General features: G+C 43.3%; 1 protein-coding gene across 1 annotated transcript in view; it reads right to left on the bottom strand.

Annotated features, from left to right (window-relative positions):
- The window catches only part of itpr1b (inositol 1,4,5-trisphosphate receptor, type 1b), a 140,447-nt gene that overhangs the window by 44,407 nt on the left and 83,437 nt on the right, over positions 1–12,603 (bottom strand). Inside the window, 2 exon segments of the mRNA XM_036983368.1 lie at positions 315–589; positions 887–1,076. Of these exon segments, the coding sequence (XP_036839263.1) occupies positions 315–589; positions 887–1,076 (465 nt within the window).

Genomic DNA, 12,603 nt, shown 5'->3' with positions numbered 1-12,603 from the left:
CAGAGGATGTTAGTGGGGGAAGTTCACTGTCAGTCTGAGGTATTGGACGTCCCCATTTCCAAACACAATCGTCCTCATAGTGAAACCAGACCAAGCGCTACCAGATATGGAAACAGTTGCATCATGTTGTTCCAACGGATGTCTATTTTCACCATATGGTTTCATTTCTGTATAAAGATCTGGTGATGGAAATTTACCAGCACTGAAACGGTAAGTGTGCCATGGGGCCTGAGCAATCATCGCAGCCCCCCTTTAATAGCTAAATTGTGTAATGTAAACCAGAGTAGTGCCCCCTGGTGGTGTGGCTGACCAACCTGCAGCTCCCTGTTGTGGTTCTCACACAGCAGCTGCATGAGTCGCAGGATGGGCTGCATGATGGTGATTATGACACTCATCTCCCCTTCCTGGTCGTCTGGAGTGCTGGCGGGGCCCTGACCCTCAGCGGCAGCCAGATGCTCCTCGGCCTCGGCCTCACGCCGGTACCTTGTGAACGCCTTCTTAGTGACCGTGGAGGCCTCCACCAGTTGCTCCTTGACCTCCTCTGTCACCACGGCAACCGCCACCGTAGACACCACTGCCACCTCCATCCCTGTAGAGAGAGGAACAGGAAAATTCAGAGACATACACACCGAAGGGCACCAGAGTACAACAGAGTAATACATGGGAGAGTCTCACTGCACATTGCACACAGGAGCAGATGTAGCTGTCACAGAACGTGAGCTTCATCATTGGGTCCCAATTTGCACTGCAGTGTGAAACAGCTGTATGTGTTTGTGAATGACTGATGTATGATTTGTGCTGTGTTCTGAGTGCAGTAAATTCACTGGATTGACTGTCTCAGTAGACAGGAACAGGATGTTGTTCACACCAGGCCTGCTACCCTGACCTTTCTTTCCTTTAGCGGTGGGCGTGTCCTTGTCCGGGGGCTCCTCTTCTTTCTTTTTGCTGCCCAGGTCGCTGGTGTTGACGGTCACAGTGGCCTTGATCTCCTGCTGGGCCAGCTTCATCCTCTCATAGAACACCTTGAAGAACATCTCCGACTTGTTTTCCCCCGTCAGGCGCATGAAGAAGGATTTCTGGAGATGGACAAGAAGAACAAGTAAATGCGGATGTAAGAGGTTCTGTTTGAGTTCATTCTGTGTTTATATGGGAAGTGGTAGTGAGAGCGATTCATAGTGAGGTATTATGATAATGTTGTCAGATAATCTACATGTTTCCCATTGTAAGCAATACAAGGTAGACAGCTCAAAGGTCGGGTATATTTGTTGTTCCGTTTGTTGGCAGTTTGACCACGTCTCTCCGTCTGTCTGTCTGTCTGCTGTGCACCCAGAGGCTCTCTCTCGCTGAAGCTCTGTTAAATAACCCTCAGCCCTCTGCCAAGGAAATAACCTGGAGTGCCTCCATGTGCTCACCTGTTTTCACACCATCTGCTCTCTGCCCAAAGGGCACAACTCTACTGGCACTGTGCAGGGCAGGCTACACTGTACACAAAGTCATACAGCAAACACAGCCAGGTACACAGCAATCACAGGAAGTTTGTCAACTCAAACAAAGGTGGCTTTAACCAAATTCAGCATCAAGTACTTTTCACCAGAACAAAACTCTTCAAGTGAAAGTATAGGACTTTATGTTTACAGTCTAACGCTGCAAAACCTATAAAAACAAATGTATTTTTTTGCACACTAATTTGACAACTTTTTCTACCATGCGTGGGACTTTGCTTTTTCCAGCTGCTATTATCCAGTCCCATTTTCCCTCCTTACATAAGGCTTGCAATCAGCTGAGTGGTTGAAGGGAGGGTGACACTGCAAACAAACCTCAGCCCAAACACTGTTACATCAGATAACAAGGGGGGAAATGAAGGTAAAGAAGAGATTTTCCTAGCCACCGTGCTTCTACACCTGCATTGCTTGCAGTTTGGGGTTTTAAGGTTAGGTTTCGGTACAGCACTTTGAGATAGCAGCTGATGTACGATGGGCTATATAAATACATTTGATTTGATTTAGATGGAAAATCCTGCCCTACTTTTTGAGCACCCGAGTGGCACGAAGTGTGTGCTTGGTCTAAGAGGGAAGAGGGAGGGAGGGGAGACCAGAGGCGGGCAGGAGTTATCGCATGAATTCTGGGGCAGTTTGAAAACCTCTTACATAACCAGCATTCTTTCCAGGTTGAGACTCAACTCATTGAAGTCCCTCTGTCTGAGATAATGGAACATACAGTATACAGAAGTTGAAGGAAAACCAGAAAATGTTATAATAAAACTGTGCATGCATTAAACAGTACTCATAGAATTCCACCAGTAACCATGACCCGAGAGTAAGCAGATTAAGTTACCTGAAGTAGTTTCTACCCCTTTAAAATAACTTTCCAATAAACAACAAAACTGTAAAAAGGAACACATGTGGTTAAGTCAATCTTGTTGACAAAACCATGGTCATTCATTGATAGTGATCAGAAATCAGCAGTGGTTATATAAGCAGGCAAACCTCCACCCATTACCATACAGAGGGGACAACTGCCAGAAAGCAACTTTGTAACAACATTACCCAGTTCAAATGGGAAAACCCTCATGACTGTGACCATAAACAAGTAATTTCATCTCAAATCGCTTGGATGACAATAATTATGTCAACACCTGACTGCCTTATGACAATTTCCAAGAAAACAACAACAGCAGCAGCAGCAGCAGCAGGAATAGAGCTGGCTAAGGAAAAACCCTGTCAGGGCAACTTGGCTGTTGCTCTGTGGCTCTATCTGCACAAATGTAGGAATTTGTCAGTTTGCTGACTAGTATTGCCTATCAGTTTCCAATTCTCTGCAACACTACTATCTTGAACAGGTTTCTAAACATATCTTGGGAAAATAACATTATGGCATGGTCTGCAACACAACATAATACAATGAAATCATCAACAGTCCATAATATTGGGTCGTCACTCAATTGTCAAATTCGAGTCGTCCGAGCAAAACCAGCTGAGAACCACTGGTCTAGATTATTATTATTTAGTTTCTTCTTGAGTGGATGTTCAGGGGACCAGAACATAATTACAAATCAATTGTAGACCGCAAATTAAACGCAAGAAGCCCAAACAAATATATTGTTTGACTAAAACAATTATTTAAAACCTTGCTTACATTTGTATACAACCATGTTGTGTCTCTCTGTCATGTGTGGGAATACTTGGGAAGAGACTTCTTAAATTAAAATCACGTAGATGTGATTCCCTGGAATTGTTTTACAGTATTTTATATCAACACACATATATACATATATATACAGTGCCTTGCGAAAGTATTCGGCCCCCTTGAACTTTGCGACTTTTGCCACATTTCAGGCTTCAAACATAAAGATATAAAACTGTATTTTTTTGTGAAGAATCAACAACAAGTGGGACACAATCATGAAGTGGAACAACATTTATTGGATATTTCAAACTTTTTTAACAAATAAAAAACTGAAAAATTGGGCGTGCAAAATTATTCAGCCCCTTTACTTTCAGTGCAGCAAACTCTCTCCAGAAGTTCAGTGAGGATCTCTGAATGATCCAATGTTGACCTAAATGACTAATGATGATAAATACAATCCACCTGTGTGTAATCAAGTCTCCGTATAAATGCACCTGCACTGTCTCAGAGGTCCGTTAAAAGGTCCGTTGGGGCGGCAGGGTAGCCTAGTGGTTAGAGCATTGGGCTAGTAACCGGAAGGTTGCAAGTTCAAATCCCCGAGCTGACAAGGTACAAATCTGTCGTTCTGCCCCTGAACAGGCAGTTAACCCACTGTTCCTAGGCCGTCATTGAAAATAAGAATTTGTTCTTAACTGACTTGCCTGGTTAAATAAAGGTAAAATAAAAAAAAGCGCATGAAGAACAAGGAACACACCAGGCAGGTCCGAGATACTGTTGTTAAGAAGTTTAAAGCCGGATTTGGATACAAAAAGATTTCCCAAGCTTTAAACATCCCAAGGAGCACTGTGCAAGCGATAATATTGAAATGGAAGGAGTATCAGACCACTGCAAATCTACCAAGACCTGGCCGTCCCTCTAAACTTTCAGCTCATACAAGGAGAAGACTGATCAGAGATGCAGCCAAGAGGCCCATGATCACTCTGGATGAACTGCAGAGATCTACAGCTGAGGTGGGAGACTCTGTCCATAGGACAACAATCAGTCGTATATTGCACAAATCTGGCCTTTATGGAAGAGTTTTCTTAAAGATATCCATAAAAAGTGTTGTTTAAAGTTTGCCACAAGCCACCTGGGAGACACACCAAACATGTGGAAGAAGGTGCTCTGGTCAGATGAAACCAAAATTGAACTTTTTGATAACAATGCAAAACGTTATGTTTGGCGTAAAAGCAACACAGCTGAACACACCATCCCCACTGTCAAACATGGTGGTGGCAGCATCATGGTTTGGGCCTGCTTTTCTTCAGCAGGGACAGGGAAGATGGTTAAAATTGATGGGAAGATGGATGGAGCCAAATACAGGACCATTCTGGAAGAAAACCTGATGGAGTCTGCAAAAGACCTGAGACTGGGACGGAGATTTGTCTTCCAACAAGACAATGATCCAAAACATAAAGCAAAATCTACAATGGAATGGTTCAAAAATAAACATATCCAGGTGTTAGAATGGCCAAGTCAAAGTCCAGACCTGAATCCAATCAAGAATCTGTGGAAAGAACTGAAAACTGCTGTTCACAAATGTTCTCCATCCAACCTCACTGAGCTCGAGCTGTTTTGCAAGGAGGAATGGGAAAAAATTTCAGTCTCTCGATGTGCAAAACTGATAGACATACCCCAAGCGACTTACAGCTGTAATCGCAGCAAAAGGTGGCGCTACAAAGTATTAACTTAAGGGGGCTGAATAATTTTGCACTCCCAATTTTTCAGTTTTTGATTTGTTAAAAAAGTTTGAAATATCCAATAAATGTCGTTCCACTTCATGATTGTGTCCCACTTGTTGTTGATTCTTCACAAAAAATACAGTTTTATATCTTTATGTTTGAAGCCTGAAATGTGGCAAAAGGTCGCAAAGTTCAAGGGGGCCGAATACTTTCGCAAGGCACTGTATATATATATATATATATATTATTTTTTTGGGGGGGGCTCTGAAAACTTTGTGGGCCACATAAAACCACCCGCCAGCCAGGAACCCTGGCCTAGGCATTAAGGTGCCATTTGCAGGTGATACTCAATAGCACTTGGACATTGCCAAGTGACATTTAATCCCCTCCCTCACACAACCACAGGACTGCGGCCCGCCTTTAACCATATGCATGACAGATTTCAAACAAGGATACAGTTCATGTGTACAAAACATACCCATGGCACGAAGGCTGTGACCTTTCCTGCAGCAGGGAATGGGGAAAGAGTAGAACAATAACCTTTTCCTTTACCATCTGAAGCAGTGTGCAGCAGAGCCACACGCACGCACCTGTTGCATCTGCACTATAGCCCTCTAGAGTCTAATAACCAGCATGGCTGTGGTGGTAAGCTTATTTATCCCTGGGCATGCACCATCAACCTGGTGATTCATTCTTCCAGGAAACCACCAGCTTGTCCTCTGCAGCAGCTTAGATCCTGCCTGCAAGGCCCACTGGGTGCACTAAGCCCTCTGTATCAAAAGCCCCCCGAGGCCCCTGTCGACCCTGGCGCTCACCGTCACGTACAGTAGGCTGAGTCCCGCCCCCAGGTCTCTCGCCACATAAAACAAGGTCATTATGCATTCCTATCTTTCTCTTTTTTATTTTCCTCCTCTTCACTGCTGTCCCGGCTCTTGGCATCAACAAGGGGCAGTTATGTAAGCTCTATTTATATCGCTGGCTCCCTCGCTCCCTTGCCTCCTCTCCTGAAGCTTCAGTGAGCAACATGGCTGAGGCTGTAATCATTGCAGGGCAACGTACCGTACCCACCCAGCTGGTAACCACGGTGATCCGCTCTGGGAGAGGAGCGTGCTGGGAGGGAGAATGCTGTGGCACTTCACTTCACTCTGAGTTCTACAGAGACCCGGTCATATATGAGGATAGAAAAACAAACAAATCAACCAACCAACCAACCAGTATCCAATCACAAACCCTGCCAGCCACTGCCATCAGCATGGTGGAACTGTAGGGGGGGAAATAAGGAGTGCTTGGAACACTGTATGGTAGTAATAAGCGAGATCATTGATTACTAATAAGAGAACAGTGCGTGAGTACACTGTGAAAAGTCTCAGGAAGGGAAATCCTAATAATATTTGTTAGCTAAAGTTTTTGAGGTGGAGAAAATAGCCTGATTGCTGAAGAGTGTTTTAGCTCAAGGTAAAAAAAAAAAAATGAAAATGAAGGGCAGCAGAAACTGGGTTTATTGGCTTTCAAGGAGGTTGCTGAAAAGAGAGTGAGTCCGAGCCGGTGGTAATAAATGAAGTTGCACTGCAGGCGTCGGTGGACATCACCGTGCTGCGGCATGCCTATTGAGTAACAGCATTGACACCTGTTCCCCTCCATGACAGGGCAGGCCAGGGTTCACACAGGGAGATGGCCAGGTGGAGAAGCTGCCATAGTGGGCCTCTTCATCTGTTACATAAGACACACACAGTGTTTCCCCTATATTCCATTTAGCAATGACGGGCAGCCACTGTTAAATAGTTGGTGCCATTCCCAAAAAATATGATTTATTTAAAACACATATGTTTATACATTTTCTCCGGGACGAGCTTTTAAAAAGATTTTGGCAATTAATACATTTTTCTACTTACCCAGAGTCAGATTAACTCATGGATAACAATTTTGTTTCTGAATGCAGTTAAATGAAGTTGCTAATTAGTGTTACCGCAAAGACTGGAAGTCTATGGAAACAGCAAGCATAATAGCTGTTCCTGTATAATTACGCTAGTTAGCAATGGCTCACGAAGCTACCTTCAACTTCCTTCTAACTGCACACAGAGACATGCAAATGGTATTGATGAGTTCATCGGACTTTGGTTAAGTAGAAAAGTTGCCAAAATCTTGCACTATACCTTTAAGATCAGGGTGACAAGACACAACGTGTCACACTGAGTGTGTGACACTGAGTGCACAAAACATTGCTCTTTCCATGACAAAGATTAACCAGGTGAATCCAGGTGAAAGGTATGATCCCTTATTGATGTCACTTGTTAAATCCACTTCAAATCAGTGTAGATGAAAGGGAGAAGACTGGTTAAAGAAGGATTTTGAGACAATTGAGACATGGATTGGGTATTTGTGCCATTCAGAGTGTGAATGTGCCAGACAAAATACCTTTGAACTGTGAATGGTAGTAGGTGCCAGGCGCACCAGTTTGAGTGTGTCAAGAACTGCAATGTTGCTGGGTTTTTCACGCTCAACAGATTCCCGTGATAATAAAAAATAGTCCACCACCCAAAAGACATCCAACCAACTTGGCACAACTGTGGGAAGAATTAGTCAACATGGACCAGTATCCCTATGGAACGCTTTTGACACCTTGTAGAGTCCCGAACAAATTTAGTCTGTTCTGAGGGCAAAAGAGGGTGCAACTCAATATTAGGAAGGTGTTCATAATGTTATGTACACTCCGTGTATATTTGTATGATGTCAACATAATGACATTTTCATGCATTTGAGTAGAATGTCTTTAAAACCTTCTCTCAGTCGTCCACCAAAATAAATCCTCTATGGACACCTGGCAGAGGGGAAGAGGACGCAAGGAGGGCAAAATAAAATATACAAAGACACAATGAAAACAAACCTAAAAAAATATGCACCATAAACACAAAAAAACTGGGAACTCCACGCCACAAGTAGAACACCCCAAGCAACATCAGATTACGAGGACAACCGCACCACTCTGGCAAATGAAAAGACAGAAACACAAAGATCGTCAATTTACAAAGAATCCCACCGCATAGGAATATACACATACATATACATAGTGCCTTTGAAAGTATTCAGAAGCCTTGCATTTTTCCACATTTTGTTACGTTACAGCCCCCCCCCCCCCCCCCCCCCCCCTCATTTACAAAAGCATTCACACCCTTTACTCAGTACTTCGTTGCAGCTCCTTTGGCAGTGGATATAGCCTTGAGTCTTCTTGGGTATGATGCTACTCTACCATAAAGGCCTGATTGGTGGAGCATGGTGATGGCAGGATATTGCTGTGGGGATATTTTTCAGCGGCAGGGACTGGGAGACTAGCTAGGATCGAGGGAAAGATGGTCGGAGCAAAGTACAGAGAGGTCCGTGATGAAAATCTGCTCCACAGTGCTCAGGACCTTAGAAGGTTCACCTTCCAACAGGACAACAACACTAAACACACAGCTAAGGCAACGCTGGAGTGGCTTCGGCACAAGTCTCGGAATGTCCTTAAGTGGCCCAGCCAGAGCCCGGACTTGAACCCAATCAAACATCTCTGGACAGACCTGACAATAGCAGTGCAGTGATGCTCCCCATCCAACATGACAGAGCTTGAGAGGATCTGCAGAGAAGAATGGGAGAAACTTCCCAAATACAAGTGTGCCAAGCTTGTAGCGTCAGACCCAAGAAGACTCGAGGCTGTAATCACTGCCAAAGGTGCTTCATCAAAGTACTAAGTAAGGTTCTGAATACTTATGTAAATGTAATATCAGTAGATTTTGTATACATTTGCAAAAAAAATTAAACCTGTTTTAACTTTGTCATTATGGTGTACTGTGTGTAGATTTATGCCGGGGAAAAAACTATTTCATCCATTTTAGAATAGGTCTATAACATCACAAAATGTGGAAAAAGTCAAGGGGTATGAATATTTTCCGAATGCAGTACAGGCAAAAGTTTGGACACACCTACTCATTCAAGGGTTTATTTTTACTGTTTTCTACACTGTAGAAGTGTTGAAATATATTTTGCTTTTGAGATTCTTCAAAGTAGCCACCCTTTCTTGATGACAGCTTTGCACACTCTTGGCATTCTCTCAACCAGCTTCATGAGGTAGTCACCTGAAATACATTTCAATTAACAGGTGTGCCTTATTAATACTTAATTTGTGGAATTAATTTTCTTCTTAAAGCGTTTGAGCCAATCAGTTGTGTTGTGACAGGGTAGGGGGGTATACAGAAGGTTGCCTATTTAGTAAAAGACCAAGTCCATATTATGGTAGGAACAGCTCAAATAAGCAAAGAGAAACGACAGCCAGGTGGTCAGTCAATACAGAACATCTCAAGAACTTTGAAAGTTTCTTCAAGTGCAGTCGTAGAGTCACCAACATCAAGAAATTGCAGCCCAAATAAATGCTTCATAGAGTTCAAGTAACAGACACATCACAACATCAACTGTTAAGAGGAGGCTGTGTAAATCAGCTCTTCATGGCGAATTGCTGCAAAGAAACCACTACTAAAGGACACCAATAAGATGAGACTTGCGTGGGACAAGAAACACGGGCAATGGACATTTGACCAGTGGAAATCTGTTCTTTGGTCTAATGAGTCCAAATGTGAGTTTTTGGTTTCAACCGCCGTGTCTTTATGAGACGCAGAGTAGGTAAATAGATGATCTCCGCATGTGTGGGTGTGATGGTGCTTTGCTAGTGACACTGTCTGTGATTTATTTAGAATTCAAGGCAAACTTAACCAGCATGGCTAACACAGCATTCTGCAGCGATACACCATCCCATCTGGTTTTGCTTAGTGGGACTATCATTTGTGTTTCAACAGGACAATGACCCAAAATGCTCCTCCAGGCTGTGTAAGGGCTATTTCACAAAGGAGAGTGATGGAGTGCTGCATCACATGATCTGGCCTCCACAATCACCCGACCTCAACCCATTTGAGATGATTTGGGATGAGTTGGACCGCAGAGTGAAGGAAAAGCAGCCAACAAGTGCTCAGCATATGTGGGAACTCCTTCAAGACTGATGGAAAAGCATTCCTCAAGAAGCAAGTTGAGAGAATGCCAAGAATGTGCAAAGCTGTCATCAAGGCAAAGGGTGACTACTTTGAAGAATCTAAATCATTAAATATATTTGTTAAACATTTTTTTGATTATTACATGATTCCATATATGTTATTTCATAGTTTTGTTCTATTCTACAATGTAGAAAATAGTAAAATAAGAAAAACCCTTGAATGTGTAGGTGTGTCTAAACCTTTGACTGGTACTGCACATACATATATACACACATACATATATACATACACTACATAACCAAAATTATGTGGACACCTGCTTGTCGAACATCTCATTCCAACTCATGGGCAGTATTATGGAGTTGGTCCCCCCTTTACTGCTATAACAGCCTCCACTCTTTTGGGAAGGCTTTCCACTAGATGTTGGAAGATTGTGGCGGGGACTTGTTCCTTTTAGACACAAGAGCATTAGTGAGGTCGGGCACTGATGTTGGGCGATTACACCTGGCTCGCAGTCGGCATTCCAATTCTTCCCAAAGGTGTTTGTTGGGGTTGCGGTCAGGGCTCTTTGAGGGCCAGACAAGTAATTCCCCACCGATCTCGGCAAATCATTTCTGTATGGACCTCACTTTGTGTATGAGGGCATTGTCATGCTGAAACAGGAAAGGGCCTTCCCCAAACTGTTGCCACAAAGTTGAACGCACAGAATAATCTATAATGTCATTGTATGCTGTAGGGTTAACATTTCCCTTCACTGGAACTAAGAGGTCTAGCCATAACCATGAAAAACAGCCCCAGAACATTATTCCTCCACCAAACTTTACAGTTGGCCCTGTGCATTGGGGAAGGTCTGGCATCCGCCAAACCCAGATTCGTCCGTCGGACTGCCAGATGGTTAAGAGTTATTCATCACTCCAGAGAACGCGTTTCCACTGCTCCAGAGCCCAATGATGGCGAGCTTTACACCACTCCAGCCGACACTTGGCATTGCACATGCTGATCTTAGGCTTGTGTGCTGCGGCCATGGAAACCGATTTCATGAAGCTGCCAACGAACAGTTCTTGTGCTGATGTCCTTGCCTAACAGAGTTCCTCTGTGGAGGTGGGAGAACTTTCCAGAAGGACAACCATCTCCGCAGCACTCCACCAATCAGGCCTTTATTGTAAAGTGGCCAGACGGAAGCCACTCTTCAGTAAAAGGCACATGACAGCCCGCTTGGAGTTTGCCAAAAGGCACCTAAAGGACTCTCAGACCATGAGAAACAAGATTCTCTGGTCTGATGAAACCAAGATTGAACTCTTTCGCCTGATTGCCAAGCGTCATATCTGGAGGTAACCTGGCACCATACCTAAGAGGAATCATGGTGGTGGCAGGCTCATGCTGGCGGGATGTTTTTCAGCGGCAGGTACTGGAAGACTAGTCAGGAACGAGCCAAAGATGAACGGAGCAAAGTACAGAGAGATCCTTGATGAAAAGTTGCTTTTCCTTCACTCTGCGGTCCAACTCATCCCAAACCATCTCAATTGGGTTGAGGTCGGGTGATTGTGGAGTTCAGGTCATCTGGTCTTTAATCAAATAGTACACCTGTATACCACCCCCACCTTGTCACAACACAACTGATTGGCTCAAAATCATTAAGGAAATACACTTTTAACAAGGCACACCTGTTAATTGAAATGCATTCCAGGTGACTACCTCATGAAGCTGGTTGAGAGAATGCCAAGAGTGTGCAAAGCTGTCATCAAGGCAAAGGGTGGCTACTTTGAAGAATATAAATACAAAATATATTTTGATTTGATTAACAACTTTTTGGTTACTACATGATTCCATATGTGATATTTCATGATTTTGATGTCTTCACTATTATTCTACAATGTAGAAAATAATAATTATGAAGAAAAACCCTTGAATGAGTAGGTGCCCAAACTTTTGACTGGTACTGTATGTTAATGTGTTATTTCAGTTTTTTGTTGTTGTTGTTGTTGTTGTCTGTTTTTGCATTGTCACTACCGGGTATTGTGTGTAGATTGATGAGGGGAGGGGGGAAACAATGTAGAATAAGGCTGTAACGTAACAAAATGTGGGAAAAGTCAAGGGGTCTGAATACTAAGTAAATATTTAACAGTGTTGCGTGCTCTGTCAGAGATAGGCTTAGTAGACAGGTGCGCAGTGACCAGACAGCCCTGTGAAATGATAGGTCAGTCAGAAAGCAGAGTTCAATCATTATACTGTGTAATTGTTCTCCTAATTACAGGCAACCAAACATATCCTCAGAATACAGTCCAGAAATGAGATCACACATCCATTAGGCAATTAGTTAATTAACCTCTTGAAGCTAGGGGGCACTATTTTTATGTTTGGAAAAATAACGTTCCCTAAGTAAACGGCCTATTTCTCAGGACCAGATGCTAGAATATGCATATAATTGACAGATTAGGATAGAAAACACAGTTCTGTTATACTCATTGTCTGTGAGTATAACAGAACTGATATTGCAGGCGAAACCCTGAGAAAAATAAAACCAGGAAGTGGCTTCTATTTTGAAAACTCTATGTTCCATAGCCTCCCTTTGCTCCATTTAAAGGGATATCAACCAGATTCCTTTTCCTATCGCTTCTTCAAGGTGTCAACAGTCTTCAGACATAGTTTCAGGCCTTTATTTTGAAAAATGAGCCAGAAAGATAACATCGCGTCAGATGTTCAGTTTTTCTCGCGCAACAGAGTTTGGACAGCTATTGTTT

Source organism: Oncorhynchus mykiss, chromosome 7 (genome assembly GCF_013265735.2).
Source record: "Oncorhynchus mykiss isolate Arlee chromosome 7, USDA_OmykA_1.1, whole genome shotgun sequence".
Taxonomy (NCBI): domain Eukaryota; kingdom Metazoa; phylum Chordata; class Actinopteri; order Salmoniformes; family Salmonidae; genus Oncorhynchus; species Oncorhynchus mykiss.
This window is presented reverse-complemented; position numbering and strand designations above follow the sequence as displayed.